The sequence below is a fragment of the Rhea pennata genome, chromosome 9, assembly GCF_028389875.1.
Source record: "Rhea pennata isolate bPtePen1 chromosome 9, bPtePen1.pri, whole genome shotgun sequence".
NCBI lineage: Eukaryota > Metazoa > Chordata > Aves > Rheiformes > Rheidae > Rhea > Rhea pennata.
In genome coordinates, this window is record NC_084671.1 from 23343960 (window position 1) to 23361553 (window position 17594).

General features: G+C 35.1%; 1 protein-coding gene across 3 annotated transcripts in view; it reads left to right on the forward strand.

Annotated features, from left to right (window-relative positions):
- Positions 1-17594, forward strand: part of PIK3CB (phosphatidylinositol-4,5-bisphosphate 3-kinase catalytic subunit beta) — an 85034-nt gene that overhangs the window by 40577 nt on the left and 26863 nt on the right. The window contains exons 4-11 of one of the 3 annotated variants that reach the window (XM_062582875.1): positions 995-1220; positions 3148-3371; positions 6774-6956; positions 7213-7383; positions 8024-8101; positions 11860-12111; positions 12649-12745; positions 13678-13808. In XM_062582875.1, coding sequence (XP_062438859.1) covers positions 995-1220; positions 3148-3371; positions 6774-6956; positions 7213-7383; positions 8024-8101; positions 11860-12111; positions 12649-12745; positions 13678-13808 — 1362 coding nt within the window. The remainder of the gene's footprint in view (positions 1-994; positions 1221-3147; positions 3372-6773; positions 6957-7212; positions 7384-8023; positions 8102-11859; positions 12112-12648; positions 12746-13677; positions 13809-17594) is intronic. The other 2 variants (XM_062582876.1, XM_062582877.1) reach the window with 2 other exon arrangements.

The following is a 17594-nucleotide window of genomic DNA, read 5'->3' on the forward strand; positions in this document are numbered from 1 at the left end:
TGCAGAATTATAATTTGATTTTTTAAGGAAAAAAAGAATATTAAAATGAGTTTACAGAAATAGATCTATTTTATTCATATTTTTTAGTTACTGATAATAGGTGCAAGAGGTTTTTGTTTAACATAGTGTGTAAGTAGAACAGTTCCACATATTAATTCTGTAGTATCCTTTACTGATGAGACATGCTACTACTAAACACTTAAATGGGTTGCTTATTTATCAGTTCTCTTGCTCAAAACTCTTAAACATAAATCCTTTATACAAAGCCTTTAAATTACTTATCCTGACTGAAATTTAGGTAATATGTAAGAAAGAAAATGAGGCGCAGCCCTGCTGCGAGAGGAGGATTTGGAGAGGCGGCTGCGGGGCTGGGCGGAGGAGAGGAGCAGCGTGCGGGCCGGGCCAGCCCGACCTCCTGCGCGGTGGTCGGAGGTGCTGCGCCGCGGTGGCGAGTGGCGGCCTGTGCTCCTGCGACTCCGGCCGAGCCCAGGATGAGGGTTTACGCTGCCCTTCTCTCATCATCTCGCAGTGTTTGTCCTAGCTGTATTTCACCTTAGGGTTATTTATACACACTAGTCCTAGTTTAAGAATAAACTCACGACAAAGACTAAAGACAAAGTAAAGCAAATCATAGAATCACAGAATCAGTAAGGTTGGAAGGGACCTCTGGAGATCACCTAGTCCAACCTCCCTGCTCAGCAGGGTCACCTAGAGCTTGTTAGACAGGGTTGCATCCAGGCGGGCCTTGAAGATCTCCAGGGAAGGAGACTCTACAGCCTCTCTGGGCAACCTGGTCCAGGGCTCCGTCACTCCCACAGGGAAGAAATCCCCCCTCACGTTCAGATGGAATGAAATGTTTAAACGTGTAGCAATAAAAACGAAGAATTTAACAAACATTTTTAAGCCATTTTACTTATTTTTGGGGGGAGTGTAAATGGAAATTAATGTTACCTTCAGTGCTGTAAGGTATGCCTGTGTGTGTGGTTTTTTGCAGCTGTTATGGAAGCAGGCACATACATATCCCCTCTTCCATCTCCTTCTGGAGATTGACTCTTACATGTTCTCATGTGTGAATCAGACTGCTGTACATGAAGAATTAGAGGATGAAACTCGGAGACTTTGTGATGTTAGACCCTTTCTTCCTGTCCTTAAACTAGTGACCAGGAATTGTGATCCAGGAGAGAAGTTGGATTCCAAAATAGGTGTCCTTATAGGCAAAGGTAATTACATTTACATTCTATTCTTTGAAAAAAAGGGGATACTTTTTATTGCTTGAGGGTCTTATTTGGTCAGATAACAGTGGAAAAACAATAAAGGAAATGCTTCTGATCCTGTCTTCTGGAACTTCCCTTTCTAATACTGATATAATTTAAAAGAATTTGATTACTGTTTATCACATCAAGGTGAAATATTTAAAAGTTGATAGAAGGTAATTTTGAAAAGGGAAAAGCTAAATAATTTAACAAAGGAACATATCTGGTAGAGCTGTTACAAGTGGAAAAAAACCCCACATTATGTGACTGATGGTGAAATCCCAGTTCAGAGCTTGTGCACAACCTTTTGACTTGTCTACAATACCAGGTTGAAAAGTTTCATGGCAGATATGTTTCTGAAACAGTGACTTAATTTGAAGATTGTTGTAACTATTCAACCTCTTTTCCCCTCCCCCATGAACTGGGATAGCCGAAGACAGCTTGTCTGGGGATTACTGTATAATTGAAGTAGGAATGCCTTTAAAAGGATTCTTCTTGCTTCATTTTACCTAATGGCACTCTACTGCGTTGCTCCTACAACTTGAGGGCAAACTTTATCTTATTTTATTAGATGGTGGAAAAAAACTATTATTGCTAAGTGAAGGCAAGCATAATGAAAAGTTTTAAGTTTAACAGCAAACTCAATAAGCAGAAAACTAGAATTATTCTAGTTTTAGCTTCTGAGTTGGTTAACAATATGACCTTTTTGCTTTCAATGTGGCAGTGATTTTCAGCAAACAATAAAAAGCTATTTTTGAAGGTTTCACAGTGACTTGATGCTATTTCAGAATTTTTAGCTTTAAAATCTACTCTGCTTCGTTATACAATAAAGATTGATTGGGTCTTGTGAGGTCATACCTCTTGTCTGAAAACAATGAACCATTGTTAGGTCTCTTACAAAGACTGCAGGTTTTGTTTGGATTGCAGCAGTACACTGTCTGCCTATTTGTTAAGGCTGACAATGGAAGCTGTTCACCAGTTTAACCATTCAGACATAGAATTCTGACAGATTCCAAGGGATTCAGGTTCTTTAATAAATATTTTGCTAATTATGGCTGTGCAAGATGCTTCCTTATTCTTATATTCCATATTCCTTATGCCCCTGTTCTGTGCCTTAGCAATGGGAAAAATGCATTCCAGGCTAAGCTTCTAAAACTGGTGTACTTTGTTCTTAAAAGGTGTTTAGCACTTTATTTAATTCGGACAATATCCTTCAAAGTTCAGGAGAAATGTAACACTTGTAGGTACGTATACTTCATGTAGTGATGAAGAAGCACAGCTGTGTAGGCTATCTGGTGTATGCCTTTAAAAAAAAAAAAAAATTTTTTAGAAAGAGAACTCTACTGGACTTGATTTGGTTTAACTTTCAGTCCTTTCATTTTGATTTAAGTAGAAGATCTAATCACAAACTAAAATCAGAGTAATTTGTTAATTTGCAGTCCTACTAGCCTCCTTTTTGCCTTTTTAAAACTTATCTTTCTGGAGGGAAAAAAGGATAGCTTGCAGATACTTCCTCCTATATATGATCTACACAATGCATTTGCCTTGCTTTGCTTGCATTTGCTGTTGTAATGGATGATTTAACCTTTCCCAGCCTCTTGAAGTCCAGGTGAGGTTGGCTTTTCCATTTAATGTTACCAAAGGGACACATTTGCTTTTGCTATTTAAACTAGACTGTCATCCCAGATTGTATGGAAATTGTGCAAATAAACCTGAAAGGCCACTGATGTACAAGGCAAAATAGAACCCAACTCATTTTGACTGCCCATTTCAGGTGGGATGACACATGAAGAAAATCACTCAAACAACTTCAAGATGATAAAGATTTGAGTGGGATGGTGAATAGACAAGCAGTATTTGTGCATTTAGGTATTATTTTTGATTTTTTTCGTAGGTCTTCATGAGTTTGATGCCTTACAAGACCCTGAAGTGAATGACTTCAGAGCTAAAATGCGGAGAATCAGTGAGGAGAAGATTCAGTCGCTTGTTGGTCTCTCTTGGATGGACTGGTTAAAGCACACTTACCCACCAGAACAAGAGCCTGTTATCCAAGAGAGCTTCCAAGATAAGCTCTATAGTGGAAACCTTGTAGTTGCCATTCATTTCGATAATTGCCAGGTAGGAATGATCATCATCTTTAACTGATAGTACTGTTCTTGATTCTGATATGTGTTAGCATGTGGTGGATCAAAGATGTGAATGAAACAGAGCATTAATGTTATGATACTCATTTTAAAAATGCAAATTCTTTTATTGGGATCCTTGACTTCCAAAAGAAGTGGGGAAGAGTAGTTTACAGTAGTGAACTGAACTTCTAAAATCAAATTACGTTAACGATGAAGGGCAATGCTAATCCACTATATAATGCAGTATATAATGTGACAGAAGCCACAGTTTGTACATACATGTTGTTCTGTAATAATGGGAATGTAGCAAGAGGAGCATAACTGGAAAAGAAAAAAATTGTTATATTTTGTGTTTTATCTTAACTGTACGACTTGTTTTCTGTATTATTTCTTGTTCATTTACATGTAAAATGTAATGCAAAGTTGGCAGAACTTTTTGGGGCCAATTTTTGTTGCATTACTTCACTAGGGATTGAGAGTCAGTGTATTTAACACACTTCTTGTATGATTCATTGCTGAATGTCCCTGGGGTTAATTTGATAATATTTAGGTTGAGAAATATCTTATAAAAAAAGAGAAGTTAGTATTCTCTAAACTTGACATGCATAAAGACAAACAAAATACGGGCTGAGACTTAGAATTACTCTTTTGGGTCTAGCAGTTCAGCAAACAAACCCGATAGCTTATTTTTAAAGGAAAAAGGAAACTTCAATTTCCACCTAGAATAACAAATTTTTTATTTTCTCTGATGATGAGGTTACTATGATTCTGCTTGAAGTTGCTATGAATCTGCTTGAGTCCAGCATTTCTTATACCCCAGTTGACACTGTAGTCTTTAATAGCAGCAAGGGATCAGAATGGGAAAACTCTGAATCTCAGAAGCATGTTAATGTATCTGACTATATTTAGTGTGTGCTTTGACCCAGTTGTTAGATATTGGTGATTCAAATGACTTATTTACAAAGCTGTATTATTACTGATAGCATCTTTATTAACTGAGCAAAAATCCAAAGTAATGAAAATATATTTAACTCTGGAAAGGCTAAATGAAGGGATAAGTGTTAAACTTTGGTAGCCAACAACACTAGCTGAAGTTGAATGCATGGATGGTTGGTTGGAAACACCTTATTCCATCTGCAGCTTAGTAAGAACTTGCAATTGTCCAGGGGAATGAGAGGTGAGTTCAAATGTCTGAGTTTTGGCCAGCTCTTGATTTAAAACACTACTGTCACGTGCGTCTGGAAACAACACAAAAGCGGTGTAAAAGTTCTTGCTGGTACAAAGTGTATTTGCCTGCCACATTAATAGCTTAGACTGCTGGTACTTGAAATGCTTCACATGCTTCTGCTACCTGTTTTGATCTTCAAAGCTATGAGCAGTTCAAATCTCAGATGCTTTAATATGAGAACTCTGCTCCAGACTTTACTACTTGCAGTTAGTACTAAATATCATAACAGGAGACTAAAGAAAAGTGCAAAGACTGCTGTGTCCTTTTAGTAGGAACACTGTGCAAGACAAAGGAGAAGATTGAAGTATTTGGTGCCTAGAATACATGGGTGAGCTTGAGCAAGAGAATGGAACTGATCCTCATTGCTGTGCCATACATCTGAAGGCCTGCAATGAGGGGAAAAGACATTGCTGTCATAGCGCCAGGATTCTGGGAAGAAAGGGTGTCATTCCCTGTCTCCTCAGTATCAGTTATGATAGGAGAAGAAAGCCTTCAGGGTTTGGCAGCATTTTGAAAGGAGGAGGCTGTTGTGAGCCATGCAGTTTTGAAACTGAGAAAACACTGAATTAATTTTGTCTGAATTTATGATTATGCTTTTCTGTATGGGCAGCTTGGCTTCTTACCAATAAGCTTTTATATAAATAAAGCACAAGACAAAAGAATGCAAGTAAGACCACATTTTGCATTTCTAAATAACTGCTATTAGAATTCTTAGAACAGAATCAAAACTAGAGCAACTATGGAAATATGTAAATAGCTTCTAAAAGATCTGAATAAAAATTTTCTTTGAAAGATGTTTTCAAAATTGCTACCAGTACTGGCTGCTACCCCTCTTTTCTCCAATTCACCAAAAAAAAAGTGTGGTAATTGAGTATAACTCTCACTAACATTAGTAGTTTCTGCTGCTTTATCACCTGAAGTTTTCGCGCGCTCTCTCTTTTTTTTTTTTTTTTTTTTTTTTTCCCCCCTTCTTCTTCTTCTGAGTACTGTGGTATGCAGAAAGAGGACAATTTAGTAGTGGCCAGAAAGAAAAAATTAACACATCTAATGCTACTGAACATGAAATAACATGCATGTTTATTGTCTCCCCTATTCTCATTGTAAAACGTAAAGTTCTAGTTCAGTATCCTGAAGTCCAGAGTTCAGGGAGACTCTCTTAATAGCTGTTGAATCAACTGCTTTTTTAACTAATTGCACCGCATCCTGGGAATATGGATTTATGTGCTGAAATCTTTGCTTTTTGAGGACTTCATTAAACACATGTATGAGCACATGATAACTGGACCTTGAAATATTCCTTGATACATTCAATGCTATGGACTGGTTTATGTTAGGATGATAACAAACTAATCTTTAATTTTGTGCATATGAAACAAGTCTTTGCAGCTTAATTTAAAGCTGACAAAACAAACCAGTGGTTCAAATATGGAAAAATTAAAATAAACAGTTTCATTTTATTAGAAACTCCCCAAATAGGCTACTCTGTATTTTGTTTCAGTAAAATTCTGGAAATAATAGAAAAATATTGAAATACGTTCAAAAGCCATCTGGATAAGGTGCTGGGCAACCTGCTGTGACCCTGGTTGAGCAGGGGATTTGGACTAAGTGATCTCCAAAGGTCCCTTCTAACATCAGCTGTTCTATTATTCTGTGGAAGATCTGAAATGAAGTTTGCTTAGATTTGCTTTACTTGAATTTGCACAAAGGTCTGTGTTCTTGCAAGTATAAGTAATATATAAGCTTGGGGCTGACCGGTTGGCAGCTTTAGGATGACTGCTGCTCCATTTACATTGACAATGTATAGATTAAGTGTTTTGAACAAGACTACTTACTACAGTTACTTATTTCTACCTGAGTGGCAAAACTGAATGCTCAGATTTGAAGAGAGACCTACAAGAACATTCAAATAAAGATAGCTTCAAGTTGTATAATTTTGTGGTAGTTAAGTATTTCCTAGAAACTTTTGTTTTTGAGATTTATCTGAATATATTAGAAACAGTTTTCGAAATCTGAATTATTTAACTTCTAGTTTATGTAGGTAATTTGGAAAACTTGAAATATGTTATTCATTGTGCATGATTTTATTCATTTTACATGCTATAATTTAACCCTTGTATATCTGATATGAAAAATGGATGTTCAATATTCCTGTTTGTGTTTTGTTAGGATGTATTTAGTTTTCAGGTGTCTCCTAACATGAATCCCATCAAGCTGAATGAACTGGCAATCCGAAAACGTTTGACTATCCATGGAAAAGATGATGAGGAAGTTGATCCTGCTGACTATGTGTTGCAAGTTAGTGGGAGGCTAGAATACGTTTTTGGTGACCATCCTTTAATTCAATTTCAGGTACATAAAACTTCTTAGAACTTACTGTAACCGTTGCTTTCTGCGGCCTTGGCCACAGTTTTTTCTTGCTCCACATGCAGTCAGGTGGTGAGTCTGCTGAGCAGTAATATGCTTCCTCCTTGTGTCTGCAAACTGCTTCCCTGCGTATTCAATTATAAAACACAACATACATGCCACTTCCTTTGTATGTTTGTAATATTGATGTAGGAACTAATATTCAATTAGTTTATAACAACTATTTTCCATATGTTTTTAGTATATCCGCAATTGTGTGATGAACAGGACTCTTCCTCAACTGACTCTCGTTGAGTGTTGCACCATAAAGAAAATGTGTGAGCAGGAGATGATTGCCATAGAAGCTGCCATAAACCGAAAATCATCCAACCTTCCTCTTCCTCTGCCACCAAAAAAAACAAGAACAATAACTGTAAGTTGATCTGGAGAACAGTTAATGCTCAAAGAGAACAGTGACTTTTTAAATACAAACCACCAATACCTGGACTTCTGCTACTACTTTCGTTTTTCAGTGTAGGCCTCCTGGGTCTTCTCAGTGTGCCCTGTTACTTCATTGAAGGATTACATGAGAAATAGGATGATGGCAACTCTTGCCATTGTATCCATCTTACTTTTCTTTTAATATGATTGTGCTTCCTTTATGGTTAAATTTTATCATGTCCTTATAACACTGTTACAATTTGCATAGTCTAATTAGAAAAGTGGGCAAACTTCTGGTCTTTGAAACAGTTCTTGTTTTAAACAGCAGGTGTATATTCAGAATGACAGTATGTTTGAGGTGTTATATTTACTTGTTAGCAGATATTAGTCAATGTACTTTATTTTGTCTCTGTTTTCTGATGTTTTTTTTTTTCCTAACCCTTTTCCATTTAGGGCACCTAGCGTACTCTAGTGGTTATGATAACCAATTTTTTTAAGATTTCTAATTCATTTTTTTTAATAATCATGCTTTTTTATTTTGTATTGATGACATCTGCTAAGATGTTTAGCTTGTAAAATAGATCTCGGTATGATACGTTAAGAGAACTTTTATTTTTTGTTTCACTTCTCAGAGTGTATGGGATATTTGCAACCCTTTCAAGATTATTCTGTTAAAGGGCTATAAACTAAATACAGAAGAAAACGCAAAAGTAAGTAATAGTAGCTAGTATCAGAAGACATTCTGTTCATTATTCAGTGATTTTTTGGTGTTTATTGAACAAAAAATCCTCTAGGTTTTAATTCAGCAAAAATGCGTAGGTGTTTTCAACTAGTCCCAGTTGTATTGGTATATTGCTTGTATGTCTGAAGCTGAGTATTATGTGTTATTAATAATCATGTAGTATATTTTTTATATAACTAGACACTTTCTGTTCGTATTTGCCAATTTGGTACATGATTTTTTTAACGAGGTATCTAAGTACTGATAGTGGTATGAAATAAGCCTATTTGAACTGTCATGGTATAAACACCTAACAAATAAATGTGGAATAAATATGAAACATTTTTTGATGGAACCATAAGGTAAAATATGGCATTTATGTATGGTCCAAAATGCGTTCTCTGTGTCTAAGCATGCATTGCATGCTTCTGTAGTCTGTCTTCTATTTTCTAAACATGCTGAATGTATACACCCACATGCACCCCCCCACACACACACACGCACTCTACTATCACTTCCTGTAAAGTGTACATGACCGGACTTCTGTCTGTATTACAGACCACAAGTTGTTAACACATGGGAATTTATTGCACAATTGCTTTTAAGACCTTACAAGGCACTTGAAATAGAACAACATTCATTTCCTTTATTTTTTTTGGCAGACAAGTAAATAGTCATGTAGATTAGAAAGAAATTCAAAATTAACTATTGAAATTTGCTACTGTTATTATACTTTTTTTTTTGTTTTTAAGAATTATTGGTAAAACCTTCTTATGTGTTAGAGATACTACATTATTGTAACTATGATCTATTTAGCTGTAACTTTACTACATGAGACAATGACTGTGAAAATGGATGTGTGCCTTTCTTATGTCTAAATCACTGTTTAGCTAGTTGTATTATCATTTTAGTTTGACATTCTGTAGAGTCTTAGAGCTTTTAAAGAAAGGAGAGTGGAGGAAAAGGGTGGATAGATTAGCTATCAAAGATTGTTTTTTGTTGCTTTTTTTGTTTATATAGAAAATGAGTTATGATTAATTTCAGTAATCTCAGTATGCCTTTAGAGGAAAAAGAAAATCCTATCCTTGAGGAGGAACAGCAAAATTTGGTTATTCTTTAGTACTGGTCTTTGTGGGGACTATCTAAACAGTATTTAATATTTTAAATGTATTTCACTCTTGAAAACTGAAAGTCCTGTAGTTACCCCAAAATAGGGGTGCGTGAAGTAACCTTGCAAGCTTGTGCATGTTTCTCTGCATTGTCTGCCTATACTGTCGCACAATTGTCACTACAGAGAATGTAGTTGGTTCCCCAGTCCTGATCCTATTTAATTCACTGCCATTGTCCTTTCAGTTTCATTATGCTTTGGATTAAGCCAATATTCATCCATTTTTGCTGAAATATTTGACAGATTAATAAATGCAGTGTTTGTAGTAGGAAACAAAACATTTGCCAGATAAGTAGCACTCTACTAGTGTGTCATCCTTCTTGTTAATACTGCTCAAGAATGAAGAAACTTAGAAACATGCAGTTCTCTGTTACATCTGTTATTAAGTAGAAATGCAGAAGTGAGCCACCTCTTAGCACTGACCTGTAATGGGTTTAATATCAGAGCCAATAGCTGCGGCTTCTCTTCTCACCCTTTTCCTTTCCTGTTCCTTGTTTTTGTAGTTCAGACTAGCAGTCTCATTGGTTTCTGAGTGTTTAAGACAAGACAAAATTCCTGGGAATTTTATGTATGCTATTATTACAGGTGATTTCTGATGTTGAGATCAACAGCTTTCCATCCGCATATTTCTATAAACAGTTTAAATCAAGATTGTATTTTCTGTTAAGCTGAAGAAACCAAATATTTTTCTCTACTAGATGAGCTCAAATCTGTTCTGCCTGGAGATTTGACTTTACATTCAGAAAAATAATCTCAATTTCTTCTTAGTCGTCTGTTTCTTTGTACATTGATGTTTTGTATTTGGTTCTTCAGTTAGGAGATTATTATTTGTCATTTGTGATAATATAAGGATTTAAATACAGAAATATTTGGTAGATAGCATTGTTTAAACAAATATATTTTTGATTTTGCTATCAAAATGCAATTTTCTCATCTGTGTACATTTTTAGATGTGAGGAGAATAATCTTTATAATTCATAGTCGCTTCCGTTATTGAATGACATTTGAGCTACCAGCTAGTATTGCCTTTTACAAATAACCATTCCCTTTCAGAGTAACAAAAAAACCCAAACCATTCTATTTCTCTTTTCCCTGCAGCTTACTCAAATTAACAGCATGGTGACGGAAAATGCATTATTCTTTCCCTTCCTGACTTTTAGAGAGAAATCAAATGTTACTTGAGAGAAAATGTCAGGATTCTTTGTATAAGTCTCTCAAGAACTTAATCTTATACTCAACCATACTTTGTGGGATCATATTAATATGTATCTTAAACAAGTCAAAAGCATTTGGGATCTGACTTTACCAGTATTTTCCTGGATTTTCTGCTCAGAAAAAATTAAGAAATGATCCAAAATCTCAATGGATAATTTTCAAGTCTTATTTTCCAGTGCTGTAGACTTAATGCTTTAAATGCTTAAACTGTATCAGACAAAAAAGAAAAAGAAAAAAAAAAAAAAGAAAAAAGAGCAACCTGAAATCTTACCAAAATTCAGAACAAATTCAAGTTCAAATAAGTGTAGCTAACCTTTGTTCTTAAAAATGAATATCAAATATTTCTTCTCACATGCAACTGCTGTGAAATATAATATTGTGGGAGAGATTCTTTCATGCTTATACATCTTACCAGAAGAAAAAAAATGACTGGAAAGTTTACTAGGGGATCTTTAGAATTATAAAAGAATTTTTACGTTATCAACATAGAGCACTTGGACCTTCTTATGTTTACCAAAGTTATCACTACTGTTACCATGCTTTTAATTCTCTGCAGCCCAAGGACAGTTAAACACAAGTTATATTAGGCTGTAGTATTTGTGTGTTTCTGAAATATTTTGGTGAGAATCTGTAAGCAGGGAGAATGAATAGGTGATTCAGCCATGAAACAAGAAAAACATACTGGTTAGACATGTGAATCATTACTTCTATTTTCTAGACAGACTTTAGATAAAGTTAGCACTGATTTAAATATTATTTTCAGGAAGTACTCTTGGGACTGAGGAAATAAGTCAAAGTCAGATTTTTTTGACTAATGCCGAATAAGGTGATTAACTTAGTACACCTATTTTGCTATGTTTTTCAACATAGATAATTTCTACAGAAAGAATTTTCTGTAGTATAAAAATTTCTGTAGAGAGATTTCTTTATAATTACATTTTAATAATTTATAATTTGTTTAAAATTTATTTTTCATTTATGATAATGTGTAATTCTTATTTTTTACATTACCTCATACTCATCGTGTCAAAAAAGGAACAACTATTTAATAGTATTGTCTGTTTTCCCTAATCTTACAGTTGACATAATATGCTATTTAATGTGTACACGTAATTTATTTTTCTATAACGTGCTGGTCAGGAACATGAAGAGCAAAACCATGCGCTTGTTTTCAAAAATGATTTGGTTTATTTTAAAAACTCAAATGTAGTGTTTGTTTTTAAGTTAAAAAAAAATACTGCTCAGAGATATGTATATGTTCTGTAGAGTTTTCTGTACAGAATTCTCTAGGTTCTGTAGTTAGGTTTTGTGGCAATCTTCACATTCTCCCCCTCAACCCCCTCTGCCCCCTTTCTTTATTGCAGGTTCATGTTAGGGCTGGTCTTTTCCATGGCACCGAGCTTCTTTGTAAGACTGTTGTAAGCACAGAAATATCTGGGAGAAGTGACCATGTTTGGAATGAAATACTGGAGTTTGAAATAAATGTCTGTGATCTTCCAAGAATGGCAAGGCTCTGCTTTGCAGTTTATGCTGTGATGGATAAGGTGAAAACTAAGAAGTCAACCAAGGCAATGAATCCTTCCAAATACCAGACTATTAGGAAAGCAGGAAAAGTGGTAATTATTTCATTTATTTTCCTTGAGTGTACTTCTGTGTTATATTGAGCTGAGTATTGAAAACTGAAAAAAAAACCAGTATTTAAAAAGAATGCATGTATGAAGAATCATATGCTTCAGTACAGGGGGAAAAAAAAGCAAACCCTCTTCATGCTTTTCAGGTGCTGAAAAAGGCTTGAAATTTTGCTTGTAAGCCAGTTGGCAAATGACTTTGCAAAGAACCTGTATTTTAAAAGGCTCGTTTTCTTCTGAACTCTAGATATGGTAGGGTTTTTAGAGATTAAAAAATGAACATCTAGGATTTTATTCAGAAAAATGTATATATTTTTAATGTGCCACTGGCAGTGTGACATCCTTAAAAATTAAATTCTGTTGCCCTCAGTGGGGCTTGAGCATGTACTGAAAGATATGCATGTGCTTTTCTGAAAGATAGCACTAGTAAAAAAAAAAAATATTTTTTTTCATCTGATAGTAGTTGCTGCATTATAATGTTCACTGGAATTTTAGTTTCCATTTAAAAATTCTTTCCTTTAACAGCACTATCCTGTAGCCTGGGTAAATACCATGGTATTTGATTATAAAGGACAGCTGAAGATTGGAGAACTCATACTGCACAGCTGGTCATCATTTCCTGGTAAAGTTTAGCTTGTAAGACTCAGGCTTCAATTAGTCATGAGGCCAAAAAGAGTAATATAAGATAATGAAATATTTAATTTCAACACATCCAAATTGTCTGTCATCTCTTTACTTGTTATGTGCACAGTCCTAAATTTTTTCATAAAAGTCAAGAGGTGTCATAAGAGTCTGTGTGGAAATAGTCTTCTAAAAGTTTTGTCCATTACGGAAGGGAAATTACATGAAAACAGTGTTACCTGTTTTTTTTTTTTGTTTTTTTTTTTTTTTGTTTTTTTTTGTTTTTTTTTTTTTTGTTTTTTTTTTAAGATGTAGTTTGGATTTTATTGCTTCTTTTGGAGTTCCCTATGCTATAACAAATAGATAAGCTCTATTTAATTTAACAGTATCTGAGTCAACAAAAATGTAGATTAGAGTTTTTTTTTTTAAAGCTTCATTTGCTTCGGATTCAGATTGCTTACTAAGACTGCCTGAAATCTAGATGTCATGCTTAATCCATCCACAAGAAATACCATGACAGCCTGGCTATAGTGCTGAAAGGAATCTGTCTTAAAACTCCTTTTGTCTCATGCTATTTGGTATACGGGTAGTATATGCCAATTTACAGAAGCTGCATGTCTTATTGGGATTGAAGCTGCTTTAAGGTCTTGGCTCAGTATGGGAATAGCTCAGCTCCCCTTTATTTTATGTTTCTTTTGGAAAGAGAAAATCACTCTCTCATTGGGTGATAATTCAACATTTTTGAGCATGTGAGGGAAGGATAGTTTATGCTAGAAATTCAGTGCATTGTGAAGTAAGTGCTTTGTGTAGCAAAATACGCTTATGTACATCGTGTACAGGAAGTAATTTTTATTGCATCATTGCCTTTCAGTTTGTTTTTTTTTACTTTTTGTAGATTCCTGTCCTATGATATTAATTGTTCTAATATTTTAGATGAACTTGAAGAAATGTTAAATCCAATGGGAACAGTCCAGACTAACCCTTATACTGAAAATGCAACAGCTTTGCACATTAGATTTCAAGAATATTCAAAACATCCTATTAACTACCCTCCCTTTGATAAGGTAAGGTATTACATAAAGAACAATCATGAATGCTTGTGTGTATATAGCTGTTCATTCTCCCTTTGCAACACTGCCTTTTTCACTGATTTCCCCACCTCCTATCTTCTAGCTAACATACTGCATTTTTTTAAACTTGAGCTATATAAAATTGTCAGCGCTCTGACTTAAGGCTCTTCAGAAAATATTTTGAAGATACATATTTTTTAAATGTTCTATACATAGTCTCTTGAAGGTCAGAAATATAATCAGTTTTCAATGATGATGTCACAAAAAATTAAGTTTAACTGCAGTTCTGGAAATCTTCAAACTGTATGTGCCTATGTTTCATACAGATCTGTTATTTCTTTGTACAAGTATATTTTACTCAATCTTTAGACTTCTTCTTTCTTTTATGAGCTAAAATGTTTTCAGGATAAATAGACTCTTAAAGTAGTACAAAAATGGATTCTTAAAGTCTGCTTTTGCATGAAATCGCCTTAAGTTGCCCTGCATACTTCTACAGATGCAAATAGGAGTGTCTGTCTAGAGAGGCAGCGTATGTTCAGAATACATGTGATAAAGTGTCTGTGTTGTGAATGCTAACTGGAAAGTCTGTTCTCAGATTGACAAATAAAGCTAAACCTGGGAAACAAGTAAGAAAATGAGTGTTAAAACAGCCAGTTATTGTGTATTAAAGATATATAAATTAATTTAAATTTTGTTTGTAGGAAAACTCATAACTGCTTAGAGCAAATACCATTTTCTCATGAGTAATTTGCACCCATGGTAGGAGAATCAACATTCAAACTTAAAAGCTTTGTCACTTTGGTCACGGAGGAGTTTTTAAGGGATAATTCATCAAAATGAGATCAAAATCTTATTGTTAAGATAGCAGGGATTTTCTTGGGGGCATGTGTGTGTGTTTTCCTGGTAGTGTAGTACCTACACATGTTGCTTTTGATTTCATACCACATATATTTCAATTAATTTTATTATTGGTTTATTTGTAATGCTTTGAGTTTTTTGCTCAATAGTTTGCATGTATTTAAGTTCTAAGGAGAAATAAAAGCTACTTTTCTCCTAAATATGGAAGTGTAATGTGAAAGTATCTTTTAACTAACCATATTTGTTCTGGTTCTATTGCTCCTTTTAACTGTACCTGAGATATTAATTTTTCAGTATGTTAAAATGTTGAGGGTTAGTGGCTTGATCCAGACAAGTATTGCTGAATAAGTTACATTATGTATTGACACTAAAGTGATGTCTGAATGACATTCTTCCCCATCCCTCATAGCTTTCATTTGGTTGGTGCCATTGTTTATTTGGTGACTTTGCCCCATTCTTAAACTTTACTTCAGAAATCCTGTACATCAGATGAGGGAAATCGTGAAAATTCCAGTGCATTTTGGTAAAGTAATTCCAGAGCTGGTAATGAAATGTTCATTGAAAGTATTCAACTTTGAGGAAATGGAAAAAGGAAATGGAGGGGGGGGAGTACTTTTTAAACAGTACTTAATTTTTTCCAGTAAATTTTTGCTACTTAATAATTACTCTCTAGAGTTAATAAAATGTTTTGCAATATCACTGGGAAAATTCAGAGCATAAAGATATTTTGACTTGATAATTCATTTCATTTCTAGAGGTAAGCTGAAATTTCTCCCTTGAAGAAGAAAAGATCAACAATCTCAGAAAGATTGTCTTGATGAAGGTCCTGTTGAATCAGAAAGAGTAATGCTGTAGCTATTTGATTCATATCAGTTAAGAATCTGATTTTTGGGTTTGTTTAGATGAGCTCTAGTCTAGTGTATGGCAGGTTCCAACTTTCACTTGTTTCTGCCAAGATAATGACAAGTCAGATACTCAGTCTTTATTTTGAAAAACATAATGTGTAAAATAGATGATTCTTTAGAGTATTGCATGGATCGACTAGCAGTGATCAGATGTTTGAGGCTGTGTGTGTGTGTGTGTGTGTGTGTGTGTGTGTGTTTTTCTTTCCTGTGACAACTGACAAGAAAACTGTTACCTAATGTGGGAGCTCTATATTGGGCCTATTAATGACGGGTGCTGCTGTCAGACCAGCAAGGGGCTTGTAGTTCAGTTGAGCAAAGTTGGACTTGCAGAAACTTCCAAAATTTATTTGCAGACATAATAACTGTAAAAAGCACAAGGAGGCAAAGAGCAGAATTAGGACATTGCGGTTTTGTTTGTGCCTGTTCTCATGCTCAGTACGTAATCGGGCTTCCTTGCAAAGTAGCAAGTGTTACACAACATACTGATTTCACACAAAGAGGAAAGTAAAACAGGTTAGTATGTTTTCAGGATTTTAACTGCTGGATACTTAGTCTCTAATTATTGCAATCTTTTGTTTCTCACATTGCTTGAGTAAAGATGAAATGACTGTGTTGCTGAATCTGGGGCTGGTGGTATATTCCTGGGTGATGGGAGAGACAGACCTCTGAGGAAAGGGAAATACTGTAGTTATTTAGACTTTTTTTCTTGATAGGTATTTTATTTTATAAATTCTTTTTCAAAACAGGAACATCTAACAGCTGTGGATGTCTAGCTGATCAGTTCAGCTGCTCTAATTAGTTTTGGCAGTGTGCCATTATAACACATCTCTATTGCTTGCAGTACTCCACAGGAGTATAGTTTGAGGAATTGTATTTACATGTACACTTAACTAGCCATCATAATGAACTGCTAAGTATAAGTAAAATCTTTAAAAGTCTTAAAAAAAAAAAAAAAAAAGAAAAGAAAAAAGAGAGAGAGCAAGAGGATTTCAGAAAACTCAGTACTGAGATTTTGGGTAAATGTGGCTTTGCTGATAACAATATTTTAACTGGTGGTGTGAGCTTGTCAGTGGGACATTAACATTAAATGAGTTCTCACTGGAAGCTTGTCACTTATGCTGTTATACAAGAGAAGACTGTAGATACAGAGATGTAACTGCACGTGGTAACAGATCTTTCAGGAGATGCTGGTATGGTGTGGGAAAGGAGTGAGTTTTGTGGATTCATGCTGAACAAGAGGGCTGGAAGTGTGGATCTGTGGGCAGCAGATACGGCTCAAGGAGGCAACACTCTTGAACAGAGCAGTGGTAGAGATGAGCAAACAAAAAAAAATTGTGAACTGAGGAATTGGCTTGCAGTACTGGAAAATAATGCAATCAGAAACAGAAAATGGAGCTGTAGGGAGTGCAGAGTAGTTGGTCCACTAATGAATAAGAAGAAAATGGAAGTAATCATGAACACTGGTATTCCTGAATTTGGAAGACCTATAGGTCAGAGAAAAGACCATGCTGGCTACACAGTGGGATGCTGTGAGAGGAACTGAAATGTTTGTGTCTAAATGCAGAGAGACTGGTAAGCAAAGAGAGGAGCAAGAGCTATTGAGGCAAGATATAGATATGTACAAAGGGAGTTGTGACTGAAATGTGTGGTTGAAAGTATAAAATGGAAGTACTGGTGGTAAGATGGCACTGAATGTTAATGAAGGGAGTGACTGAAAGGAAACAACAAGGAAAAACCGAAGGATAAAAAATGCTGCTGGAGTTAAAGTCATTTTAAGAAAGAAGGCAAATAAATTTGAGAGGAAGTTCTAGTTAATAAAGCTGGAGCTTTGGTATTTCTGAATATGAGAGCTGATGTATTTCTTTATGAAGTATTCACAGAACCAGTAAGAAGTCAGCTTTGAGTGAGTCTCTTTAAAAAGACATAGTCATAGAACATAATTTCAGATCAACTGGTTGATTAATAAGCAGGAAGGAAAGAAATGGTGTTCAGTAAACTATCTCTTCAGAGGAGAGGA